General features: G+C 40.2%; 1 protein-coding gene across 1 annotated transcript in view; it reads right to left on the reverse strand.

Annotated features, from left to right (window-relative positions):
• The window catches only part of CFAP58 (cilia and flagella associated protein 58), an 84,454-nt gene that overhangs the window by 46,376 nt on the left and 10,703 nt on the right, over window positions 1-27,375 (reverse strand). Inside the window, exons 5-11 of the mRNA XM_083741568.1 lie at window positions 26,743-26,937; window positions 17,625-17,762; window positions 15,817-15,976; window positions 13,859-13,941; window positions 12,481-12,672; window positions 2,858-3,019; window positions 481-627 (exon numbers count right to left, since the gene is read on the reverse strand). Of these exons, the coding sequence (XP_083597694.1) occupies window positions 481-627; window positions 2,858-3,019; window positions 12,481-12,672; window positions 13,859-13,941; window positions 15,817-15,976; window positions 17,625-17,762; window positions 26,743-26,937 (1,077 nt within the window). The remainder of the gene's footprint in view (window positions 1-480; window positions 628-2,857; window positions 3,020-12,480; window positions 12,673-13,858; window positions 13,942-15,816; window positions 15,977-17,624; window positions 17,763-26,742; window positions 26,938-27,375) is intronic.

Raw genomic sequence — 27,375 nt, forward strand, 5'->3', positions numbered from 1 at the left:
GGATCTGGCAGCTTTAACATGGATGCTGAAATCCCCAGGAATCCACAACACCAAATCGGATACCACTTTTATCAGCTCAGGCTGATGGATGGAGCACAGCAGAATGAGCAGTACACCAACATATGCCAAGTGGCAGGGCCTCTTCTGGGCAATGGAATGGGAGACTTCCAGCTCTCCCTGCTTTCACTGGCAATGACTGCAGGATGCACTCCTACCATTACTAAAACCATAAATGTTCCACAACAGCACTAGTGCAGCAGCTCCTGCCCTTGGTCCACTCTGAAGAGCCACACAAGACGAAATATATTTTAATACTGCTCTTCAACAGCTATTGAAAGAAAAAAGATGTCTTTTATATAGACAATAAAAAAGTCTATTCAAGAAGGTAAACAGGTACATTTCTGCCAATTCAACAACTTAAAACCAATTCCTTTACCTCTGATCAATACTGGGACACTTTTCCTAATGGAAGTTCCTTACCTTTAAGGCCTCTTTCTCTTTTTCTATCCGCTGGTGGTCCAGGTGCATTTTCACAAGAGCTGCCTCTTTAGCAGAGATCTCTTCTTTCAGCTGGTCTACCTGGTGTGTCATAATCTTCAGCTTCTTTCTCATTTCATTGATTTCATCCTAACATGACAGAATTGAGAGCTTACTATATGCAGGTACCAATGGCTCTAAAGCAGTGATAGATATAAAATCCACATTTTTCTTTCAGCATAGCCATACTCCACCCCAGAGCCAGTCCAGGAGGATACCATGAACAATGCCATCAAAAGCCAGAAAAATATCAAGAAGCAGGAGCAAGGTCTCAGGCTCCTGTCTGATGTAAAGGTATAATACAATGACAAAATAAGAACTCTGGTTCTCACTTAGGTAAATGCAACAGAAGAAATATCACACACACAAACACACACACACATCCTTTGAAACTAGAGCTTATCATGTGATATACACATCATCACTCATGTAAAGAGAACAGGAGAAATCCTCATGAAGAAAGCCAGCTATTTTAAAAGTTGGTATGCACATATGTTTCCAAATCTACTACTATGGTAATGAAAATGGAAAAGCTCCCATGAATTTTGCAAAGCTTGAGGTTACATTCGTTTAAATTAACAAGCAACAGTTCCCAAAACCAGAACGATCCAAAAATGTGAAACCACCCTAGCAAGTACTGAAATTCAGCCACAACTCCTTTATCAAATGGCTTTACTGTGTCTGAGCTTATGATGCCCTGGAGATCAGGAGCAGTGTGAACAGGGTTGGGCAATGGGGGAATTTTCCTTATTAAATAATCTAAAAATGCCTACCAAGAGGTTTGCTTTCTCAAACAAGCTTGCACCAATTAAGCTTATATCGCAAGAGAGATGACAATTCTGCATAGTTTTTCAGATAAGACCATCTTTGTTTTCATGGCTGGCTGGCTGGCTGGCTTGTTACTGAACTATGAATGATGGTCTTATTGCTATAGCATAGCTTGACTATACTATAAAAGTTATGTTCAGCTACAGATGTTTTCTCCTACTCCTGAATTTTGCAATTCATGCTAACTGAATCCTCTTGCTCCCCACACTCTTTTGAAATAAATTAACACCTTATAGATGCCATAATTACCCACTTCCATTTGGGCAAGGGCTATATTCCTAGCCAGGTACAAGCCTGTGCAAGAAATTCCCTAGTCAAATTTAAATTATGTTCTCCTTACTAGGCCACCTTTGTAGCTACTTCCTTAACAATTTGATGGGCTAACTTTCCCTCAGAAAAAAATCTGTATCTTTTTCCTTCATGCTGCAATGACAGCTTTTCCCTACTATAGAGAATAATTTGTTGCTTAATATTGGTGTATACATGTCTATTGATTCTTCACACAAAGCTGAAGCCAAAAGGAAATTGACGGTTGAGCTATCAATCTGATACAGTCTTGTTTGACTCTCCTTTAGTCCCCTGGAGCTTTGGATGCCCCTTGGCAGACACTTTCAAGGCATCTACTTTAAAACAATACTATATTCAGATAATCATATCATTCAAGAGCATTTATTTGTAATGTTCTTGAGCTAGGCCATCTGGAAAATGGTTCCCTTCTCCATTGGGTACAAATTTCTAGATCATCTTTGGAGGACATCTGATATGGAAAGCTCTCCTGTAATCCAGAACCACCAGAGACCTGTCACTTTCCTAATTTGACTCCTGACATCTCTTCATCTTTCAAAGACATACATGTGAAGATAGTATCGTGGATGGTCCCCCTGTAGCCACCTAGACTCTATGTTCTAGAGCAGAGCTTTCGAAACTTTTCATGTTGGTGACACACTTTTTAGACATGCACAGTAATTGAGTTTTAGTAGCAAACTAGAGGTTAAACTAACCCCTTTCCAGCCCCAGGAGGAGCGTGGGGAGCATTCATGTGACACACCTACACACTGCAGCTGACACGTTAATGTGTTGCAACACACAGTTTGGAAAGCTCTGTTCTAGAGTCACGACTGTTTGCATAAACAGTCAGGTCAATGTGGCTGAGGTTTGTAATATAACTTTTCCCACAGGAGGGACAAAGATATAAAAAAAACAATCATGCCAACATTGTTATATCTTCTCGATATTAACTGAGAATGGGTGGCTCAAGTGGACCACAGCCCTCCTACTGAAAATCTCAAGCCATTAAAAATAATAATAATCCTCAAAAACTCAAAGCCACACACTTTTTCCGTCCCACACACATTTTATAATGTCTTTAATTTACAGTCATTTCTGTCAATCTGAAAATTGCAGCCCTCCCATGTCAAAATGTTACCAGCTACCACTGCATAGCTCAACTAAAATGGGAAACAAACTTAGTAAGAGAACTGCTTTTTAGTACCTGGGCTTCGATCAAATTTTTACTGTAGAGGTTTCTGTCTGATCTCACAGCTTCATAGAGGTTCTGTTGCTGTTTTAATTTTGTTTCAGACTCTGCTATCTGCTTTTTATAGTCAAAGATCTGCATTTCCCGCACTTTGATATCTTCCATGTGATGGAGGACCTGTCAGAGAAAGCATAAAATAAATATCATTAAACCATCCTTCTATGACGACTAGAAGTGCTCCATATACAGACTTAACTGCAAATACAAAGATTTCTGTTCAACCAGACAGATTTGGGCTAAGGTCTGGATTATATTTACAGACTTTATTGTGTTGTAAAAGAATGCAGCTGCAATCTGAAGGAGGAGACTAGCATGGGAAGGCAGGATCATAACCTTTCCCCACACACCATTTTCCCACTGAAAATTGTCTCTACTCAGCTTTTCCCCAACAGGATCTCCCGAGATCTTTCCCCCAACAGGAATAAAAGCAGCTGGGAAGAGGTCAAGTCCACTCTGCAATTATTAAAAAGATTTTTGCAGTGTAATCTTATACAAATCTACTTGTAGATAAGTTGCATTGCATTCAGAGGGATATGCTCCTAGGTAAATGGGTAAAGGATTACAACCTCTGTGTAAAGGTAAGGTAAAGGTAAAGGAGCCCTGGATGGTTAAGTCCAGTCAAAGGCGACTTTGGGGTTGCTGTGCTCAACTCGCTTTCAGGCCAAGGGAGCCGGCATTTGTCCACAGACAGCTTTCCGGGTCATGTGGCCAGCATGACTAAACCGCTTCTGGCGCAACGGAACACCATGACGGAAACCAGAGCACACGGAAACGCTGTTTACCTTCCTGCTGCAGCAGTACCTATTTATATACTTGCACTGGCGTGCTTTCAAACTGCCAGGTTGGCAGGAGCAGGGACAGAACAACAGGAGCTCACCCCATCATGTGGATTTGAACCACTGACCTTCCGATGGGCAAGCCCAAGAGGCTCAGTGGTTTAGACCAGTGTTTTTCAACCACTGTTCCGCGGCACACTAGTGTGCCGTGAGATGTTGCCTGGTGTGCCGTGGGAAAAATTGAAAAATTGGAAAGATTTAAAAATAAAGTATTTTATAATTTTTCATATTTCTGTTTACTTACTATTTCATAATAAAGTAATTATAAAATACTTTCTTTGTGTTTATTTGATTCCTGTTCAAGAGAATTACTTTATATATAGTCAATATAGACACAGAGATAATTTTTTAAACATTTTCTAATGGTGGTGTGCCTCGTGATTTTTTTCATGAAACAAGTGTGCCTTTGCCCAAAAAAGGTTGAAAAACACTGGTTTAGACCACAGCACCAACCGCATCCTGCAACCTCTGTGTATATGTATATACACATGTGCATATAGTTTATATGAAATGAAACCGCATGTTATGAAGAATGCAACATTGCTGTCTTTCTCTCATTTGTAGTGACCAGGTTGTTTGAACTGTTTAATGACAGATTTCAAATTTGTTGCTGAAAACTAGCCTAGGAATCAATACATCACCTTAGTAATGAATCTTGCCCTCTGCCAAAGTGTGAAATGGTTGTCTTAAGAAGCTGCAATTAGTTTCAAATAGAGGAGAGCAAAGTATAGTGTTTTTTTTTAAAAAAAAAAAGAGGTGTCTACATGGATCATTTTAGCCAATGAATACTCTTTATACAGTCAGTGGAATTTAATAATCTTGGACAGCTCTGTGTTATAACTTCAGGTGCGCATAAGAATCCTCAGTATCTGAGCTACTATGGGCTCTTGTCATTCTCATTTATCATAACTGTCAATCCAGATATCCCATTGTACTCCATACCTCTTTGCAAGGATAAAAGCAGCCAAAATTATTTGCCTAATCATATCACAATTCACCTTTCTTAAGGAAAACAAGCATTTGGAGGAGAAAACATGGAGACAATGAGTGGAAGCAGATAATCTGGAATGCTCTGGACAGTTTGCCATGAAGAAATTGAAGGTGTCACAAACACTTAAATCTTAATACCTCTCCAGCATATATATTTTTATACTATACTATATTGATAGGGAAGAAGGAAAATTGCCTTCTTAAAGAGCAGGGCACATATGAGCTCTCAAATTACCATATTTTTCGCCCCATAGGATGCACTTTTTCCCCTCCAAAAATGAAGGGGAAATGTGTGTGCGTCCTATGGGGCGAATGCAGGCTTTCGCTGAAGCCTGGAGAGCGAGAGGCATCGGTGCGCACCGACCCCTCTCGCTCTCCAGGCTTCAGGAAGCTATCCGCAAGCCTTGCAAACCCGGCGGGAGTTCCCGCGGGCTCACAAGGCTTGTGGGCAGCAGCCTACAGCCCGAAGCACGGGGAGCCCTCCAGAGGGCTCCCCGTGCTTCCGGCGGGTGTCCACAAGCCTCACGCGCCCGGCGAGAGGTCCCGCCGGGTGAGTGAGGCTTGGGGCGGCAGCCTGCAGCCCGAAGCACGGGGCACCCTCCAGAGGGCGCCCCGTGCTTCAGGCAGGTGTGCACAAGGCTTGGGGAATTTTTTTTTCATTCCCCCCCCAAAAAACCGAGGTGCATCCTATGGGCCGGTGCGCCCTATTGGACGAAAAATACGGTAAGCAAGGAGAGCAGAGAACCTCCAAATAGTGAAGTTTGTAAGATATGAAACCGGCAGGAAAAACATTTTACTACTACAACTTCCTCTTGGAAAATATGCATTCATGTTCGTCTCTGCCATGCAAGATACTGGAAGAAACCTATCCCAAGCACCAAGGTTTTTTGTGCTTTCTTGTACAAAATCCCCCCTCCCATATAATTATTTACATATATGCTATGTAGTTTCCACTTCATTTATCCAACTGACTGGGGAGAGCTGTACAAACTTTGCAGTAATGAGAGACATGGGACTATTTTTAAAAATGTATTTTCACTAATAGAACTCATAAGGAGAAGCCAGAGAAATCTGATAAATTTTAAATTTCAGATATCTGAGGTTCTGGAAATGGTTTCCTCATTACCTTGACATTAGATGGTAATGAAACAGATTGCTGGAATTCGTCCACCCTGCCTAGCTTCCTTGCATTGAGGCCTATTGTTTAAATTCATAAATTTATGTTCATGAACCTTCAAAGGAAGAGATAACATTAATGTTCAGAACAGCTACTCATAGTAGACCTTGCAACCAGCACATTTGTCTATGCTGAAAGAATTCAAGCTTTGCTAGTGTATAGTAGGGTTATTAGTGCGCAAGCTTTGGGACGAATGCTTAATTAATTGATTACCAGATACCTCTAACCAACTCAGGAGATAAAGTACATCTAAATATAGAAAGTTTTATTGCAGAAGTGGCAATGGTACTCAAGTGCATTTGTTGCTGACTGCAGAGATGCCTAAAAACTGCTTACAGTTTAAAACAAAAGCAGAGACCCAGCTTATAATTTAACTCCTACTCCTACCTTTTGCTTTTTCCTGTTAAAAACAAGTTGCCAATAGCAATAAAAGTGAGCTCAAAATCAATAATGTGTATTTCAAATCTGAAGCCTAGCTTAGTGATTATATAGGCTGAAGCAAAATTAGAAAACAGATCACTGAATTGTAACCATGCATCTTGGGAGTTGATGAACAAAAGTACAATAATAAACTACTTTACTATGTTTTACAAGTTGGCATCCATGGTTCTGAGGCTGACTGTGCTTTCATAAGAATTTATAAAATTGTTGCGTGGGAGTAACACCTCTCCAATAACTCTCAAACTGGAACTGGATGAATTAATGGATATTTTATTATGAATAACTCAAGAGTTGTCAACTGAGATTAGGAAAACATTTCCCTTACAATGCTGAGTTCTTCTTTTTTTTCTGAGAACTCTGTAATAATCTCCTTTACAGATAGCATGTTGGGAAGAATGCACAAAGTATCACTTGATGAGCTTCAGTAGGGTGATTTTGCATTGAAAGTCAGATTTTCAACTGCCATACATACATGGAGCTGAATCGGAACAGACTGCTCACAAATATCTGTCTTCTTAGGACAATGTGCCATGACTCAAGTAACTTGTACCATCTGAAATAGTTTTACTAATTCAAATGCATTTTTAAAATTCTAGATGCACTTTTGGCATAGCACCTGTTATTCACAGGTCAATTTGCTGGAGGTTGTCATCTGTAAAGGTAATCTGAATCCTCTGCTCTTCGGCATGATTCAATGAACTAATGAACTCTAACATTTCTTCATCAGAAACTCATATGAATCTGTAAATACTAAACTTCCTGTATTTCAATGTACTGATCTTGTACAGGGTGTAATCATCTCAGACTGAAAGCAGTCAGCATCCTTCCACTGTGACTGGGGCCACAGTGCACAATGTATATCAAGCAACCTATCTAGCAAACTGATGTGCCTAAACTGGAATAAGAAGCCTGGAAAGGGTTGTTTCTCTCACAAACAATTTGGCACATCATACATAATTTGCAAATCAGTATATAAGTTTTGGAAACTGATCTACAACATTAAAAAATCTGAAAGAAAACCTCAGTTGTGACTAGATTAGTTGAAAAAATAGGCTAAATTGTTTGATCCTGGGAAGCGCTCTGGGGTCAACTAGAACAATATAAAAAGGCAATTGCTTCTGAGTTGCTTCAAAGCACAGAAATATTAGCTCTATAGCCGGCCACTGGTTCTGTCAATATCCTCATACTAGGAAGCCAGATTTAGGACAATTTGCATTAGTGCTTTTGTTCGGCCCAGACATCATGTGCCATGGTGCTTCTCCTACCTTTGCCATAGCCCTGATCAAGGCTTTTTGCAGCAGGAACTCACCAGAACTTAGTTCTGGCACCTCTCAGGTGGGCACCACTGCCATTCTAAGAGAATAAGGGAGGTGTTCATGGTGAGTTCTGGCACCTCTTTTCCAGAAAAATACCACTGGCCCTGATCTATTTGTATTTTGCTTTTCACCCTCCATTTTCACCAACTACTGTGCAATCCTAAGCATGCATACTCAGAAATAAATCCCAGAATTCATTAAGTTTTACTTTCCTGTAACTATGCTTCAGAGTGCAGCCATTGTTAAATGAACTAAGTTGCTTATCACAAATTCTGCGTTGGATCTACATTATTTGCTTCACTTACTACTAAGCAATCTTGTCTTTCAGACTACATTTGAAAGGTTACTTTGCAGAGCATTACTTGTACTCTGGGGACCAGGATATCTAAAGGATTCCCTTACCCACTATATACCAGCCTGGCAACTGCATTCCTCAGTTGAGAGTACCATACACCCCAGAAGTGTGCTCAGGCTATAGCAGAAACTGGGCTTTTAGCGTTGTCACACCAGCTCTGTGGAATCACATAAGATATGCACCTAGAGTGATACTGTTTAGGCACCTACTAAAGACATTTTTGTTTAGGAAAGTTTTCCCTGAAGATCATTAGTCATTTATGAAGATCAATTTTATATTTGATTAAATGGTTTCATTGATTTTAGAGTCTGTATGGATAGTTTTATTGTTTTAGAATTCTGTTTTTACTAATACTCTGCTTTGATGGCTTTATGCCATGAAGTGCTCTATAAAAACATTTAATAATAATACAGTGAAAAACAGTAATAAAGGAAAAGAGATATATTAATTGCCCTACATAGAAAATTAGCCCTGTAATGTGTGCCCACATGAATAGCTTTATCTTCCATCAATCTTCTTTTAATTAAACTATTTATATATTTCATATATCAAGTTCTTGCAAGTGCATTATGTATTATGTGGCACCTAGAGTAGCGCCTATTCTGCTGAGTTAAAGCAGTCTATTGGTACATAAGGTGATCTCATAGGTATACTTCTTCCAAATTGATAGGAGCCTTATATACAAATAGTAACACCTTTAACCCAACCCAGCCCAGTAGCAAACCTGCAACCAGTGCAGATCATTCAAATTTGTGTCATCACTGCAGGTTGTTGGAGCTCATTCCATTGTTTCAATTATGTGCTGTGTGGAGAAATGCTTTGTCCTGAATCTTTCAACATTCAGCTTCTTTGGATGCCTACAAATTCTAGTGCTATGTTATGCTACTTCCTTGACCTAACAATGGTCACAAGTTTGGGGCTTTATATACTGAATTATCAGTATATAATATCAACAACCTAGGATATGCAGATGACACAACCTTGATGGCAGAAAGTGAGGAGGAATTAAAAAACCTTTCAATGAAGGTGAAAGAGGAGAGCACAAAATATGGTCTGAAGCTCAACATCAAAAATCGAAGATCATGGCCACTGGGCCTATCACCTCCTGGCAAATAGAAGGGGAAGAAATGGAGGCAGTGAGAGATTTTACTTTCTTGGGTTCCATGATCACTGCAGATGGTGACAGCAGTCACGAAATTAAAAAATGCCTGCTTCTTGGGAGAAAAGCAATGACAAACCTAGACAGCATCTTAAAAAGCAGAGATATCACCTTGCCAACAAAGGTCCATGTAGTTAAAGCTATGGTTTTTCCAGTAGTGATGTATGGAAGTGAGAGCTGGACCATAAAGAAGGCTGATCGCCGAAGAATTGATGCTTTTGAATTATGGTGCTGGAGGAGACTCTTGAGAGTCCCATGGACTACAAGAAGATCAAACCTATCCATTCTGAAGGAAATCAGCCCTGAATGCTCACTGGAAGGACAGATCGTGAAGCTGAGGCTCCAATACTTTGGCCACCTCATGAGAAGAGAAGACTCCCAGGAAAAGACCCTTATGCTGGGAAAGATGGAGGGCACAAGGAGAAGGGGACGACAGAGGATGAGATGGTTGGATAGTGTTCTCGAAGCTACCAACATGAGTTTGACCAAACTGTGGGAGGCAGTGGAAGACAGGAGTGCATGGCATGCTCTGGTCCATGGGGTCATGAAGAGTCGGTCACGGCTAAATGACTAAATAACAACAACAACATACTGAACTAAAGATTTTGAGAGTTACTATTATTTTGGAGCTTCCAGATGGATTGCTTATTCGCACAAAACCTGATTGTTACACAACAATTTCTAGCATAAATATCCCATTACCTTTTTAATAGCAACATGTTTGGTAAGAAAGGTGATGGAAAATTGCACTAGAAAGCATGGGATAATAACCACTAGTTGGCAATATCATAAAACTTCAACACAAACATATCAGGATGAATACTCAATAAACAGACAATGCTGTATAATTTCTGCTCAAGTTGTGTGTGAATATATCAGCATGATTGCTCAATAAGCAGCTGGTTTGGAAAGTCCCCAAGTCTCCTAAACATAGAAATTTGGCAGGGAGATCATGCTTTGTTATGGATAAGCTTCTCAGACAAAGGGAAAACGGGAAGAAGCACTGAAGGGAATGCAGTAAACATCAAAATCACCAAAATCGTATTCATTATGTTCTTCTTTCACAGTTTTATTTGTGCAACCTATTGGCAATTTTTAGGTATTAACATTTTTGCTCCTTTTTATGTGTAGCTAGAGAGTACCATATGAAATGCATTCAATGATAAAACAGATCTTGAGCTAATTATCACTTAAAGTTGGTGATCTATAAACATCCTGATCTTTTTGCAAAATGTATTTGCACCAGCTATGTGCCAAGGCTGTCCAAAGTCAGAATTCACCTGTATTTTTTTCTTGGTCTATGTTGTTGCCATTTTGGACTGGAATTACATATACTCAAACTTGGACAATCACCAAAACAAAAAAAATTCCTTCCAGTAGCACCTTAAAGACCAACTAAGTTAGTTCTTGGTATGAGCTTTCGTGTGCATGCACACTTCTTCAGATACACACGAAAGCTCATACCAAGAACTAACTTAGTTGGTCTTTAAGGTGCTACTGGAAGGAATTTTTTTTGTTTTGACTATAGCAGACCAACACGGCTACCTATCTGTAACTTGGACAATCACCTTTAGTTATAAGGCCCTTTCTGAGGCGGCAGCAATGACTGATGTGCCTTGTTCATAACAGGCCTCAATAACCTTTTTTAAGAATACCCAAGAGTTCTTAATATTCCTTCCTATGGTTAACATCAACTGTGGTGCAGCACTGAAAGGGCCATGGCTCCTGTTGTTGGCATCTATCTGTCAAACATACATGCATACATACAATGGAAAATGTAAAAATCATGCTACCACATAAAAATTCCTCTTCTTGCTTACTTAACAAATCAAGAGACTGCGGACAGGTGATCACATCAATTTTTCTCACTTTCCACACACACAGGCACATACTGATACACAGTAAGTAATGCTATTGATAAGGATTCACTGCCATAAACACAAGACAATTTACGATACCAAAATCATAACAAATCTTACTTAAATGGGATTGTTATTACAAGGAATTTATACATGCTGTCATACAAGAAGGCACATATCTGTTAATCAGATGAAGATACAGAAAGTAATCATAAAGTGAGCAGGGAATAACAATGAGTAGAAAACAGACTGGAAGCTAGCATGCCTGTCAGTGAGTTTTATGTAGAGCTCTTCAGTCAGTTCTCAAGCAAATAACAGAGCATTTTACAGTCACATAGCAGGGCAAGCAAGCAAGAAAGCTCCACCTAACCAGCTTGAGTGAACAAAACAGGCTATGACATAGCTTCTGCAAAAATTCACAACTTGTGTTTTGTTCAACAGATCAGATTCAAGTTACATACTGAGAAGTAACAGCTTTTTATGCAGGGAGATCCGCATGTCTAGATATCCGCATGGCCAATCTAAAAAACCCTTCTTAATTATAATGCCATGTCCTTTATATTACTGAGAAAAGAGTAAGTTATTTTATAGTGGATAAATAATTGATTAATAGACAAGCAATTTCACCTTAAGTGCATGAAGCCAGGAGATATCTGTGTATAAATATTAGTGGTCAAGGTATGGGCTGTACTACAAATGCAACCAGCTAATGAGTGCAGCGTAAAGTTGGAGGAGAGCAGGGGGGGAAGCTTTTCCCCACTTGCCCAAGCTTTTAGATAATGCAAAAAAAAACCCTTATATAGTCATTCAGGATTTAACAGCTGTAACAACCTAGCAATGTCTCTCAAATGGAAAGAGAAATGAAGGGCAAGCAATTTTCTAGGGAGCACTTGCCTTTCTTTGTCCCTCTACATGCTATCTGAGGCCTGATAAGACATGCTCTGCACAGCTCCTTGTAATCTCTGAAGGCTCTTCACCCCTTTTCTCCCATTTCCGCATGCCTTCTAATTCACAAAATCCCATGCTTCCTACTTATATGTTCCAACAAAAACAAAATTATTCTGTCCCCAACCGGCAAATTTTTCACATCAAGCAAAACATGCTAGTTAAGTAAAAAGATGTCAATTTTCTTAATCTGCATAATTTACTCCCATTACAGAATTATAGTTTTTCTGGCAGCATAATTAAGTATGTTTATTTTAGATCCTAGATCTCTTGATTAGCAAGCAACAGGAAGGTTTTTAGGACACTAACTATAGATACCATAATGTATGCTTAAGTGGACTTTTTAAGATGTAAAGAACATGCAGAGGAATAAGTATGACTCACTGGAACTTTATTCTTGTACCACTGAGAGGACCTTGGCAAAATCCATATAGAAAAGAACTGAAAGGAACATCTTGTTAGTTCTGAAAGGCAAAAGTCTGCAAACAACTCTCTCATACCTTCTGTGTGAGATCACTGGCTTCATTGATATAGCGGTCTCTCTCTTTTTCGAGCTGAAAGATTATCTTTCTCTGTTTCTGAGCCTCATCCTTATAATTCTGAATTTCTTCTTCCAGGTTCTTCTTTGACTGTTCATGGAGCTTAACAAGGTTCATCTGCTTTTGAGTAACGGTAGCAGCCTTGAGCAAGTTCTGCAAACAAACGGTGAAGATGGTTAGGGGACACATTGTATAAGAGTGATTTCACAAAGCCTAATAATACCAAGCACTCAATGTCCAAACATGACATTACATGGGAGATACATGACATGGGAATTTCCTGACTTTTTCTTATTTAATGAAAAGCAGCCATAGGAGGCAGTAGTAGAATGAAAGTAACAGCAGAGGAGTTGGGGTGGGGGGAGAAGATTGCTTAATTATGTCTCCTCTGGCTGTTTTCCCGCTCAAAATCTTCCTAGCTCCTTTTCTAGAAAGACTCCTCCTTCACCCCTCACTGCAGCCTCCCACAGTTGCTTTTGATGAAAGAAGAAATGTGGAGAGACTATGTAACATAGTTTGACTCTCATTGCCAGAAAAGTACATAAATATCACAAGGTGGTACTCTTAATACCTGGTATTTCATTTTTTAAAAATGCTTGTTCCCAAGATGCAAGACACTCCATTTAAAGTTTGCATGTTGCTACAGATAGTGGACAAAGTTTGCAATCCGTGGCATCCGTGAAACTTCGCCAAACAAACTGTCTACAGAACTGCAGCACTTTGTTACATTTATATCCAAGAATAATTCTTTTCAATAGGGATGGAGGATAAATTTGTTCAGTCTGCATTATGTCACAAACCAACTAGTCCTGGACTTACATGAATCAGAACACAATCCGCAAAACCAAAAAGGAAACAGACGTATGACTGAGTGCATGCAAAACTGAAATGGAACAGAAATAGGCTGATCCAGTCATCGCTAATGATCAATAGATGTATATCTGTCAGACTGATTTTTAGTTTTACCAATAATGCCCCTGCCGTATTTTTCCCATTGGGCCACTCTCAATGAGAAGGATGCTGCTGCTGTCCATCAGGTCACCTAATGGAACGGCAAAGTTTTTTTTCCAGTAAAAGAAAGACTAAAACTCTCTGCCACCTCATTTCTATTATGGTATGCCACATCACCCACAAAAGTAAGAGAATTTCTCCCAGCCCCTGCCACCAAAAATGCAGCCCTTTCACAGAAGATTGATGGGCCCAAGAAAGGGGAATGATTTTCCAGCAGCAGTGCACATATTCATACTTGACCAAATGACTACTAATGACCACAACTAGGATTTGGTTTTGTACAAATGACTGAGAGATGCATTTTCTAGAGTCAGATGTACATACTCACCTTGTTCAATATGTCCCTTTCTCTCACCAGCTCATCTATAGCTTTTTTGTCAATTTCAGCTTGTTTTTTTGCACCTTCCAACTCTGAAACACAGGAAAAGTTGATAAACCTTGAGTTCAGAGTCAGACCGCATAACCTGAACAAAACAAAACATTATGGGATTTTATTTTTCAAATGCAGTTTTACTTTAAAACTAAAAGTCAATATGATTATTCATTGCTTCTGACAAGGTGACAGCAGAAAGGCACTAACTTGGAGATTTTGCCCCAGTGCACACTTTACTCAGAAGTAAGCCCTGCTTAAGTCAATGCTCTCTGCCCTTGCTCTCTGATGTGAACATGCAGTGGCACACACTCTGGAAATTGGTCAAGGCAGGAGAGAAAACAGGGGAAAGTGACTCAGCTATGGTGAATTAAAAGCCTCAACTGTCACCACATCAGCTGAAAGGCCGCTCTCAGGGCAAACAGAGGGAGCTGGGGGGGGGAGACAGGAGCAGCGGCCGTGCTAGGACAGCGGACCAAGCAGCAGCGTCCTTAGAGACAGTACCACTGAAGACTGGGGAGGGGGCTCTGCAGGGTTGCTGCATCAGCCCATGCCATGTCAGGATCGTTCCGCTGAGGTGCTGAGAGAGGTGCAATTGTTGTCCATCAACCCTCCCCCCCCCCCTGAGTCTGCGGCCTTGGCAGGTGCTAACCTAACCAACCTCTAAGTATGTCTCTGCCAAATTAAGATGTATGGAGGCCCAGGAGTAGTTCCAACAATAAGGTTTCCTAAATGAACATGCCAGTGGGAGCTTTCTTTCCAGGGCTTACTGCAGCAGTGGGGAGGTCTGATTTTGTTGGGCTTGCTGTAGGGTGTGGGGTTAAAAACCTTGCAATACAGCATAACCCTGAAGAAATACACTAATCCATACAGCTAGTAACTGAAAAAATAATAATTCATTAATTCACTGGCAACACTCAAAATCCATACAAAGTAGAAGACTCTTGATCACAAAGAAAGTCTAATCAGATCAAGTGAATCCATGGCAAGAATTTAATACACAACAACCCCCACTTTCCATTTCTTATTTTTTTAAATTACTATTTCTGAATTAAAAGTTTGCTTTAATAATTATTCATTTATATAATGAAAGCATGCATCACAACAGGATACAATACCAGGCAAATACTAGGGGGTTATTGGGTTGGTTTTGTTTTTTATTTTGATTCTGTATTGTGTGTTTTTATATTGTGATTTTATCTTGTTTTCACTCTGTTTATCTCTTGGAAAAGCTCATTTGGTTTCTAAGACCGAGGGAATGAAGATTCAACTTCGCCTTTATACAATAAAGTATTTAATATTCCATTGACTTCTTTCATCTCAGGACACAAGAGATAAACCTATGGTGGATTCCTGGCAAGAGAAGTGGACCATAACTACATATTCATAGCTGCTCCCACAACTTGCATTGTATTCCTAGCCAAGCACTAAGCACATTTCTCAGCCCTGCTGCATCAAAATTCTTGGAATTCTGCATTCTGCTATTTTCTATTGGAAACTGCAAGTTCCTGCACCTGCAAGGAACTGTTAATAGCAGATTTCCCAAACATGTCAACCAGGTCTTTTCTGAAATGGTTGGAAAGAAGACTCAAAGATACAAAACATATGGAAAATACTTGCAAGGGGAACTGCAACTGCCCACATTTCACAGATGCATGTTTGCTTTCCCATACTTCCTTCAAACATTACAAAAATAAACAAGAATTCATTTATTTTTAAGATATGCTGAAGCGCATTGTCATACCCTCAACCTGCCACCACTGACAAAACAATAATAAACCGACAGTTGACATATCATGGGAATTCAGAAGCTTGCCTTTTTCTTTAACACTTGAAGTATAGCTAAGACATATATTGAAAAAAAATTGTTTTGCCCAACCAAATTTCCATATCACTGCATTAAGTTTGACTCCTACCTCTCTCCAGCCCATTTATCTGATTTTTAAGGGTATCCCTTTCAAATTCAGCATGAGTCTTTTGCTCTTCTACAGCACGTAATTTTCGCTGCATAACCTCTCTCACTTTAGAAAGTTTTGAAATCTCTTGACGCATCTGAGACACCTCATCTTCTCTCGCCTACAGAAAACAAAAGAACAGGAATAGAGAGGTAACAATTAGTAAGGTTATACATCAACTTTTGCTCCTACTGCAATGTGTTGGGTAAAAAAAAATTATAATAGCCATTGTCATTTGCAATAAAAGAAAATATTCAGAGCCCTGAAGGCTTTACAGAGCATAGCTTTTGTTTTTCATCCTCTTTTCTCTCTATCCTTTTTTTCCCGCTGCACTCTTGAGCTTTAGTACCAAGTACTCAGCTTGCCATCACTTGCCTAATGACAGCTGGACAGAAGAACTAACAGTGCACTCCAAACCCAAGATTCACCAGGATGAGTGAGTTTGGACTAGGCAGATCTTGGGCTGTCCTAGTTCAGCTGGTGTAACTCCCTGATCATGGCTCAGCTGGGACTCAGCCTGCAGAACGCAAACGTATGCAGGGATGGGGTGGGACAGCATAACAAGAGACGCTGATTCTTAACCTTTTAGTTCAGTCACATGACCTGGCAACTCAGCAGATCTTACTTACACTGGCAAAAAGAGTGGTGCAAGCCAACCTGTATTTTAAAGTATTGTATTCTCTCTTCTGGGCTCTGGCTAATCAGCCAACAGTAGCCCTACTCCTGAAAAGTGTTTGGAATATTGGTAACTTATGCCAACAACAACAAGGTTCTGTGGCATTTTAGGGTGTAATCCTATGCACCTGGAAGTAGGACCCATTAAACTCATAAGGCTTACTTCTAAGTTGACACTCATAGAACTGTGCAACAGAAGCTTTTGTAGGCTTGAGTCTACCATGTATCTGATGAAATTTGTGCCACAATTATTTTTTTAGCTTTTTAGGTGCCAAAAGTTTCTTTGTTCATATCCAAAGGAAGATCATCGGCTGTGATAATAGCTTTTGATAATGACTTTTTTTATAAACATGAACATAGATCAGAAAATACTCTTGATAGCCTGAAATGGAAATCCTTTTACTACACCAGATAAATATTTTTATATGCTTCTAGAACTTGCTTCCATTGTTTTAACCAACCAGGCCCCTTGGAAGCAAACACTTCATCAGCAAATGACGTCTTCTATTTAGAAGAACAGGTTGTACATTACTAAAGCTCAATAAACTATTGGTTTTCTGTCCTTTTCTTTAACAGAAACCATGTTGTAACTGCAGATGTGTTCTTGACTGGAGATTAGACAAAAGAGATGAACAATGGCAATATCTTAGGTATATATAGTGCCTTTCATCTCAAGGAGAGATTGGCCTATCTTGGAAAGGCAGGAATCTCTAAGATGCCACAAAAACAATGTAAAAACACAAAAGGTCAGGGAACAAATTGGAATAGAAAAAAGACAGTAATAGGAAGAATAAGGTTTTTGCGGTAAATAAATTGTATGAGCAGATTATGATGTCACCACTTCCAAAGTTTGGGCTATCCTGGATGTCAGTGCAATTAATGTGCATGTTTTGTAATGTAATTCTCATTGGGGGTGAGAATGTTTTGTCCCAACAAGAGTTGTCTTACCATAGCTGCTATTTGTGTTTCAAAGGAAGCCTCATAGTGATCAAACATCTAGACATATAATCTAGTAGTCACACACCTACCAAGCAGCCATTTTGTACAATGCAGTTTTGAAACTGGGATAGTATCTGATGTCATACTGAACTTACTCTCAGCTCTGTGGTTTTCTGCTGGTTCTCCTGCATGAGTTGATCAATGGCCAAAGTATGCTGTTCATTTTCTTGCTGGAGCTTGAGATTTCTTGCTGTACACTGTTCAAGTTCTTTTGTGGCTCTTTCATTCAGAATCTGTGGAATTGTGGCACAAAGACATAAATGTATTTACCGTATTTTTCACCCTATAGGGCACACCGGCCCATAGGGCGCACCTAGTTTTTTTGGGGGGGGAAATAAAGAAAAAAAATTATTTCCCCCCCAGGCGCGGGGCTGGGGCGGGGGAAGCCCGAGCTTCCCCTGACCCTAGCCCCCAGAACAGGCTGCTATCTGCAAGCCTAGGGAGCCCGGCGGGAGTTCCCGCCAGGTTCCCCAGGCTTGTGGATATCTGCCCGAAGCCCGGGGCGTGCTGCTAAGCGCGCCCCGGGCTTCGGGATGCAGGCTGCTATCCGCAAGCCTGGCGAGACCGGCGGGAACTCCCGCTGGGCTCCCCAGGCTTGCGGATATCTGCCCGAAGCCCGGGGCGTGCTCTGCTGCGCTCCCCGGGTTTTGGGCTGCAGGCTGCTGTCCGCAAGCCTTGGGAGCCCGGCGGGAAGTCGCGCCGGGCTCCCTAGGCTTGCGCAGAGCTTCCTGAAGCCTGGAGAGCAAGAGGGGTCGGTGCGCACCGACCCCTCTCGCTCTCCAGGCTTCAGCGAAAGCCTGCATTCGCCCCATAGGACGCACACACATTTCCCCTTCATTTTTGGAGGGGGGAAAGTGCGTCCTATAGGGTGAAAAATACAGTATAATATACTAGTACCACCCTCAGCTTCTACAAGGATTCCAAGGAGAACAGAATTCCTTCACTTTTTTAAAAAATCAAATTCCATTTACCACCGTATTAGTAATGTATCCTATTTGAGAAATATGACAATTGTTCAGCAGCTAGGAATGAGAATGGCAGCTTCTAATGAATAACTCAGTGGGTGTAATGTTTTTTGTAAGATCTTTGTAAGCCTCCCTCACAGGTAGCCGATAAATATTTTAATGCCTTATTGACATTTGGCAGTGTACAACACTTCCTGTAATCACTGCAAATGAGCAGTAGAGTCAAATGGTTTTTATCAGCAATCATGAAAATAAATTATAAATCTTAGAAGACATATGCTACATTAATAAGAAGCAGGGACTATTATGAGATGGTAGACTACATATTTTATCACTGCAGAAGATCCCAGGCTCAATCTCAAGCATTTCAAGGTAAAGGATTGCCATTGGTACAGCTGGTGAAGACTGCCCCTAAGACCATGATACACCACTGCCTGTCATAATATTGGTCTAGATGGGTTGGCATCCATCTGTCTTGGGAAACAATGGAAGAGTGCACTTTCAGGGGTGCCTGTCACAATACTAGTCTAGATAGACCCCAAATTTTAATATAAAGCAACTTCATATGTTCAACATGCTCATAATTACTTGAGTCCATAGAAGTGCATATTCCAGTGAAATTCAGTTACCTCAATAGGAAGGACAGAAAAGGGTAGCAAGACATCACTATCTGACAGACTGATTAAAATCAATACACACAATACATTCTGGGAGCAGAGAAGCATGTTAGTAAAGCAAACTTGGCGCCATTCTGCAGCTGCTAATAGCTATGCCAGGACTGGCCCACAATTACCATTCATAATGTGTAAATGGATCATCACATTCTTTTAAAAGGCTACATCAGAACCAATGCATTTGACAGAGACAATAAAATTTTCCTTTCAGTTCTGCATATATACTGAATCTGTGTTTGGTTTTATTAAAAACTTCATCTAAATGAACAACTGTCACAGACGTCTACCCAAATACACTCAGGGAATGGAAGGAAGGACTATACATTTGCATGACACAAGCAACTCTGGGAAGACTTTTGTTCCAGGAAGAAACTGCTTTACAATTACCAAACCTCTTTTATTGTTTACTAAAATTGTTTCTCATAGGGCTTTGCAGCATCAGGGGAAATGGAGTGAAAAAATAATCTAGACCATTTTAAGGCCTGACCAGAAAAATGCTAAGAAATGATATTTTGGTTTTTAAAAATGAATACTTTGCACTCTGACAGCAACCTCTGTCTAAAGATCTTTTCCAGCATTCTGACAGATAACCTCACAACACAAGTGACAGATAAGAAAATATTATTGCCATGCTTCCCTATTTATCTGCAGGCTTCAATGTTTCAGAGGGAAATGAGCAACAATTCTATGTTAAGAAATATACTAGTATGAAATGACAGTCTCGTGAGCCATGGCATCAGAGCATGAACACTGTTTTAGGCAGAAGTGAAAGTCCATTCTTATGTTTTATTAGTTTGAGGCAACTGCAGAAAAACATCAGCTTCTGCTACTCAAGCTGCATCAGTCCACACCGAGACAGTCATACACATGCTCTTCTCAGCCAAAATCAGCTTCTGGCCCAACACCACAAATGTGGTGGTGTGGATTATCCCTTTGCACAAAAAAGCAGCAATTCACACAATAATAAGTCAAATAATAAGTCAGCATAAGCTGATTTTCCCCCACAGATGCCATGCTGCTTAAACCAACTGTGTGTGAATATACCCTGAGACACTGACATTTCCAAAGTGAGTTCTTGAAGACCTACAGAAACTAAATACATTCTGGTGAGTTTTCTGATAAAATTCATTTATATACAAGAAAATATGGCATATTCATTTTAATGCATCCACTAAAAAGGTTCAAACGCATCTGAATCAAGTTCATAGAAATATTCAGTAGAAAGCCAGTAGCCCATTTAATAAGACATAAATGCAACTACTAGTCACTATCTGGAGCTGCCACATTTTCAATGGAACTTTTTTTTTTAAAGCAACAAAGGAAAGACCATAATTTCAAGAACTATCACTGGGCTCATAATGGGTATTGCTAGACTCACATATGTAAAACTGTGTTATGTGCTGCTGGATAATTTTACAAACCAGACATGAGTTCCATCTTTAGAATCCTTCCTGATTCCTGCTCTCTCATATTTGTTCCTTGGCAGACCTCAGAGGAAACAGGAAGTACCCTGTCAGACTTCCGGTCGGCGCCAGCGTTTAATGGCGGTCCTTGCTTCGAGCTCTGAAGCAGGACTGCTCCGTGAGTTCGGGTCTGACCCGCTACGGCGAGCGGGGGACCCCTAAAATCACAGGCGCTGAAGCCTGTGAGCAAGGAGATTCGGTGGGCACCTTTGCGCCCCCCGGTATCGCGAAAGAGCCTTTTTAAAGGCTCCGGAGCGGCATCGGGTGTGAGCGCGGTGCTGAGGATCGTAACCCAGCTTACGGAGCGAAGCCGCGTCGCCATTGACGGAGAGCGCCGATTCCTTCATGAAACAACCGATTGGCAACAACACCCGTGAGTAAGATCTGCAAATTAAAGTGAACGGGATGTTTAAACTAAATTAAGAAGATTTGGCTGAAAACGGGAGAGGCAGAAATTAAGGAAGTCAGCCCCCCCCCGGAACTGCACGATTGACTGAGCAATGGAAAAAACAAGCTATATTTAAAGGGAACTTATTCTTTCAAAAATTTCATCAAACCTGACATTGGAAGGGGACCTTCCCCCCCCCATAGGCAGGAGAAGGGGGGAAGAAGATTGAGCTAAATTTAATCTGCCAGAGGAAAAGAGCTTAGAAAGTGAAACTCTCCGCTGCCGAAACCTCTGGTCAGGCTGCCGGAGAGACGAGCGCCTGGAAGTGAGCTGTCAAAAAAGTCAAAAAAGTTTGTGGATACAAAGTACAACTTTATTTGAAACAAAACAACGGGACTTTAGTGGATGGAACTTATAGTATTTTAAACTGTAACAAATAGGGCTTTTGGCTGGACTTTTATTTGTGGAACTTTGCATTGGCTACTTGCTTCCCTGTTTCTTTGTTACTATTGTTACCATTGTTTGGATACAACTTCTCCCTCTAGAGGACTAAAAGAGAGACAGTTGCATTGAGACAGAGACAGAGAAGTGGGATTTTCCACTTGTAATTTTCCTGTGTGAACGACCTTGAGTTATGAGCACTCCACTGGATGAAATAACAACAAGAAGCAAAACAAAACAGACTCAAAAGCAGACTCAAAAAAGAGGCTCCATATCAGGAGCAACAGCTGCACAGGAAAAAGGAACAACAGCATCAATGGATTCTATGACACAGGCACTGCTCAGAATAAATCAATCTTTAGAAGCACTCACCAAGCAATCTACAGAGAATTCTAAGAAACTGACAGAGTTGACAACAAGACTTGATCTGAATACAACGGCAATATCATCTAACACAGACTCTATAAATCGTTTAATTCAGGAAAGTACGGAAACAAGGAAAATAGCTGAGAGCGCTAGGAGCACGGCCGAGGACACTAAGGGAAAATTTGTACCCATTGCAAAGAAAGTTCATGAACATGACGCAGCTTTGGCCCTTATGGAATTAGAGAGGAAAAATAAGAATCTGAAATTGAGATTGGTACCAGAGGAGGAAGAGGGCAACCTGGGAGAATTCCTTACAGATAAGTTCCAAGAATTTTGGACTGATGAGCTAGAAGGGGAAGAGGATGAATTTGTAATAACCACAGCCTTTCGGATTGGTAGAAAACAAGGCAAGAAACCAAGGGACTGTTTAATCACCCTGAGATCTAAGGAAGAAAGAGATAAAATATTGAACCTGCATTTCCAGAAGGCCTTGATTGTTAAGAATTCCCAAATACAGATCTTCAAGGATATTCCTAAGCACTTTTTAGAGGTGAGGACCCAATATAAGACTCTAGTGGATTTGCTGAAACAAAACAACATCCCATTTAGGTGGGAGTTTCCACAAGGGCTGTCCTTCAACTTCAAAGGGAAGAAAATCAAGATTAAAACAATTCAAGATAAAGAACACTTTTTGGAGAGAAACTTTGAGGACTTGGAGAAAGGAACCGTGAGTGGGAGGGAAATACCGGACATAGCAAATCTATCATTTGGACTAGTTTCAGTACCTACTGAGGAGGAACAAGAACTTGGAGCAGTCGGTGGAAAAGCAGCCCAGTAACAAAAATGTCTCTGCAACTTCTGAGTTGGAACTGCAATGGTTTGAACCATCCCCGAAAAAGGGGACAGGTGTTTCACATATTAAAGAAAGAACACTTAGACATAATATGTTTGCAAGAAACCCATATTGCCAGGACAAACAGAAAACTTTTGACAAATAAAAGATTAGGACTGGAATTTATTTCTTCAGACAAAGTTAAGAAAAGAGGGGTTGTGATTTACGTTAAAGAAAAATTGGAACCAAAATTGATCTTCAAGGATGAACAAGGAAGATTTCTGGCAGTGGAAATCCAAACTCAAGGAGAAAAAATTTTGATTGTAGGAGTTTATGCACCTAATGAGGGGAAGGCCGAGTTCTTTAAGAAGTTGCATGAGACTTTAATGGACTTTATGGACTCTAAAATAATATTGATGGGCGATATGAATGGAGTCGTCTCCACAAACATGGATAAAGCGCAAAGGCAAACAATTTCTAAGGATGGGAGACTCCCAAAGACTTTTTTCGAACTGGCTGATACCATGGACTTGATTGATATTTGGAGAACAAGGAACCCTCTGGAAAGAGAGGGGACCTTCTTCTCTGAAGCAAAAATGACATGGACCAGGATTGACCAAATATGGATCTCTAGCAATCTGGCACCAAGGGTTAAAAAAGTAGAAATCTGCCCAAAAACCTGCTCCGACCATAACGCAGTAAAGATGGAAATGAAACTGACAACAGCTGGAACCTTCAGATGGAGAATGAATGACACCCTGTTTAAAGATGAAACAATCTATAAAAAGGCCCAAAAGACACTGAAAGACTACTTCGAGATAAATTTAAGATCAGATGTGGAAAGAAGAACAATATGGGACGCAAGCAAGGCCGTGATGCGTGGCTTCCTGATTCAGCAAAATTCTATAAAGAGGAAACAACAGAATGAGAAGAAGGAAAAAATTTGGAAACAAATGAAAGAAGGAGAGAAGAAACTGAGATCTAAACCCAAGTCTCAGGAGATTTTAAGGGAAATAAAGTACTATCAGACCCAATATATGGAACTGATGAACGAGGAGATAGAATGGAAAATAAAACAAATGAGGCAAAAAACTTTTGAATCAGCAGACAAATGTGGGAAACTGCTATCATGGCAATTGAAAAAGAGACAAAAGTTGAACACTGTGACATCTCTCGAAGTAGATGGTAAATCTATTTATAAACCAAACGAGATCAGTAATTGCTTTCAAAGCTTTTTCAAGAAGTTATACGCTCAAGGGCCAAAGAATGAACAAGAGATAGAAGATTTTATTAAAAAGTATGGATTGTCAAAGATCTCGGAAAAGAACAAGAGGATTTTAAATGAGAAAATTACAGATCAAGAAATAGAGGGTGCCATCCAAAATATGCAAATGGGAAAATCACCAGGACCAGATGGACTGACTGCCAGATATTATAAAGCACTGAAGGAATGGTTAATACAACCATTGAAAGAAGTATGCAACCAAATCTTAGAAGGGAAAAAGGCTCCCGAATCGTGGAAAGAAGCATTCATCTCACTTATACCGAAGACAGAAACTGAGAAACATCAAGTTAAGAACTACCGCCCTATATCACTTCTAAACGTGGATTATAAAATCTTTGCAGACATTTTAGCAAAAAGATTTAAGAAAGTGTTATCAGAGGAGATTCATAAGGACCAAACAGGCTTTCTCCCAGGGAGATATATGTCAGATAACGTGAGGAACATTATAGATATCTTGGAATTTTTGGAGACTGACATAAATAGGAAAGCAGTTCTGATTTTTGTGGATGCGGAGAAAGCCTTTGACAATATTTGTTGGAGCTTTCTGAAGAGGAATCTCCATGGGATGGGGGTAGGCCAAAACTTTGAAAACGGTATAGGTGCAATATATTCTGAACAAAGAGCTAAATTAATTGTGAACGGTATGGTTATGGATGAGATCCCAATAGAAAAAGGGACACGACAGGGATGCCCAATATCCCCTCTATTGTTTATATCAGTCCTGGAGGTATTGTTGAACATGATTAGAAGGGACCAGCTGGTAGAAGGAATACGACTCGGAGCTAAACATTACAAGTTAAGAGCATTTGCAGATGACTTAGTTTTGACTCTGCAACAACCAGAAGCCAGTACAAAAAGAGCTTTAGAACTTATCGAAATATTTGGTCAAGTGGCAGGTTTTTAATTAAATAAACAAAAGACAAAGGTGCTGGGAAAAAATCTAACGATGGAGGGAAAAGATAGCTTTCAAAGGGAAACTGGTTTGGAAATAACAAAAAAAGTGAAATACCTGGGGGTGAACTTAACATCTAAAAATGTGAATTTATTTAAGGATAATTATGAGAAATGTTGGTTGGAGGTGAAGAAAGATCTTGACATATGGTCTAGGTTGAGACTCTCCTTGTTAGGCCGAATTGCTGCTATTAAAATGAATGTATTGCCGAGACTGTTGTTTTTGTTTCAGACACTGCAAATTTTGGACAAGATGGACTGTTTCAAGAAGTGGCAGAAAGATATATCTAATTTTGTCTGGCAGGGCAAAAAGCCCAGAATAAAATTTAAGATCTTAACTGATGCAAAGGATAGAGGGGGCTTTGCCCTGCCGGACTTCAGACTTTACTATGAAGCAGCAGCTTTTTGCTGGTTGAAACAATGGCTACTTCTTGAGAACACAGACATCTTAGATCTAGAAGGACATGATAACAGTTTCGGCTGACATGCATATTTATGGTATGACAAGGTAAAGGTGCATAGAGGCTTTAAAAACCACATTGTCAGGAAAGCATTGTTTAATGTATGGAACCGTTACAAAGATTTGTTGGAGAATAAAACCCCCAGGTGGTTGTCACCCCTGGAAGCCAAGGCGGTAAAAAAACTTAATATGGACTCAGATTGGCCAAAATATTGTGAAATTTTAGAACATGATGGTGAAAATCTCAAACTACAGAGCTTGGAGAAACTAAAACCTAAAGTCCGAGATTGGCTACACTACCATCAGATTAACGAGATGTTTAAGCAGGACAGGAAATTAGGATTTCAGAAAGAGAGGTCAAAGTTAGAAACGGAATTACTGGAGCCCAATACTAAAAATTTGTCTAGAATGTATAATTTGCTGCTGAAATGGAACACGCAAGATGAAACAGTAAAATCAGCAATGATTAAATGGGCACAAGATATTGGTCATGATATCATGTTTGCAGACTGGGAACGGTTATGGACCACAGGCATTAAATTCACGGCATGTAGTGCCTTAAAAGAGAATATAATGAAAATGATATATAGGTGGTACATGACCCCAGTCAAGCTAGCAAAGATATATCATCTGCCCAATAATAATTGTTGGAAATGCAATGAATGTGAAGGAACCTTCTATCACCTTTGGTGGACCTGCCCAAAGATTAAGGCCTACTGGGAAATGATCTATAATGAAATTAAGAAAATCCTTAAGTGGACATTTGTTAAGAAACCGGAGGCTTTTCTCTTGGGCATGGTCGGCCAAATGGTACCAAAGGAAGACAGAACATTCTTCATGTACGCAACCACAGCAGCAAGAATCCTACTAGCAAAGTATTGGAAGACTCAAGAATTACCTACTCTGGAAGAATGGCAGACCAAGGTGACTGAATTTATGGGACTGGCTGAGATGACCGGCAGAATCCGTGACCAGAGGAGAGAGACGGTGTTGGATTGGAAGATGGAGTCCAACAGTAGGGAACCATGTTTGCTTCCCATGTTACAGGATCCCACAGTTATGCATTCATTTATCTCATGTCATGTAACTAAAGGCTCACACTCAGAGATACTTTTAACAAACCCAAGGGACCAGGATGTAATTTTGTGCATGTGGCTTTATTGTCCTATTTTGCCACAAATCTTTAGAAGGCATTATTAAATTACTTCAGTGCGAGTGAGGGAGCAGGTAGGATTTTTGTCAAAATCTATATTAGCCGTATATGACCAAGAAAAAGAAAGTGTTTAGTTTCCCCAAGTGTTTTCATTCTGTCCTGAAAATCTGACCTTGATCTGAAGAGTCTATGTGTGTGTGTTTTTAAGGAAGTTCAGTGTCAGACCCTACATTACCTTTTGCTCCTTGAGCTGCTGCTCAATTCTCAGGAGTTCCTCCTTGTTTCTATTCATATTCTGCTGCATTGCCTTCATTTCAGCCAATTTACTGTCTAATTCCATCTGCTGCTGTTTTAGTTCCCTCTCCATTTTTTCTTTTCTTCGGGCCTCCCTTGAAGCCTCATTCTGACGCAACTGGATTTCCTGATTAAGCTGCAAACAGCAATAGAGGAGGAAATGGCAAAAAATATTTTTCTTTTAATCAGGGGAATCAGTAAGTGTATATTCTATCCACATATAAGTTTGCATTCTACTTTTTGCTATTTAAACAATTTACACAGCATCTGGACAGTAAGGTAAAGGTAAAAGGTAAAGGACCACTGGACAGTTAAGTCTAGTTGAATTTGACTATGGGGTGTGGCGCTCATCTCCGCTTTCAGGCCGAGGGAGCCAGCATTTGTCTGCAGACAGCTTTTTTCGGGTTATGTGGCCAGCAAGACTAAACTGTTTATGGCGCAATGGGGCACCGTGACGGAAGCCAGAGCGCACGGAAACACCGTTTACCTTCCTGCCGCAGCAGTACCTATTTATCTACTTGCACTGGTATGCTTTTGAACTGCTAGGTTGGCAGGAGCTGGGACAAAGCAATGG

The sequence above is a fragment of the Podarcis gaigeae genome, assembly GCF_964106915.1.
Source record: "Podarcis gaigeae genome assembly, chromosome: 5".
NCBI lineage: Eukaryota > Metazoa > Chordata > Lepidosauria > Squamata > Lacertidae > Podarcis > Podarcis gaigeae.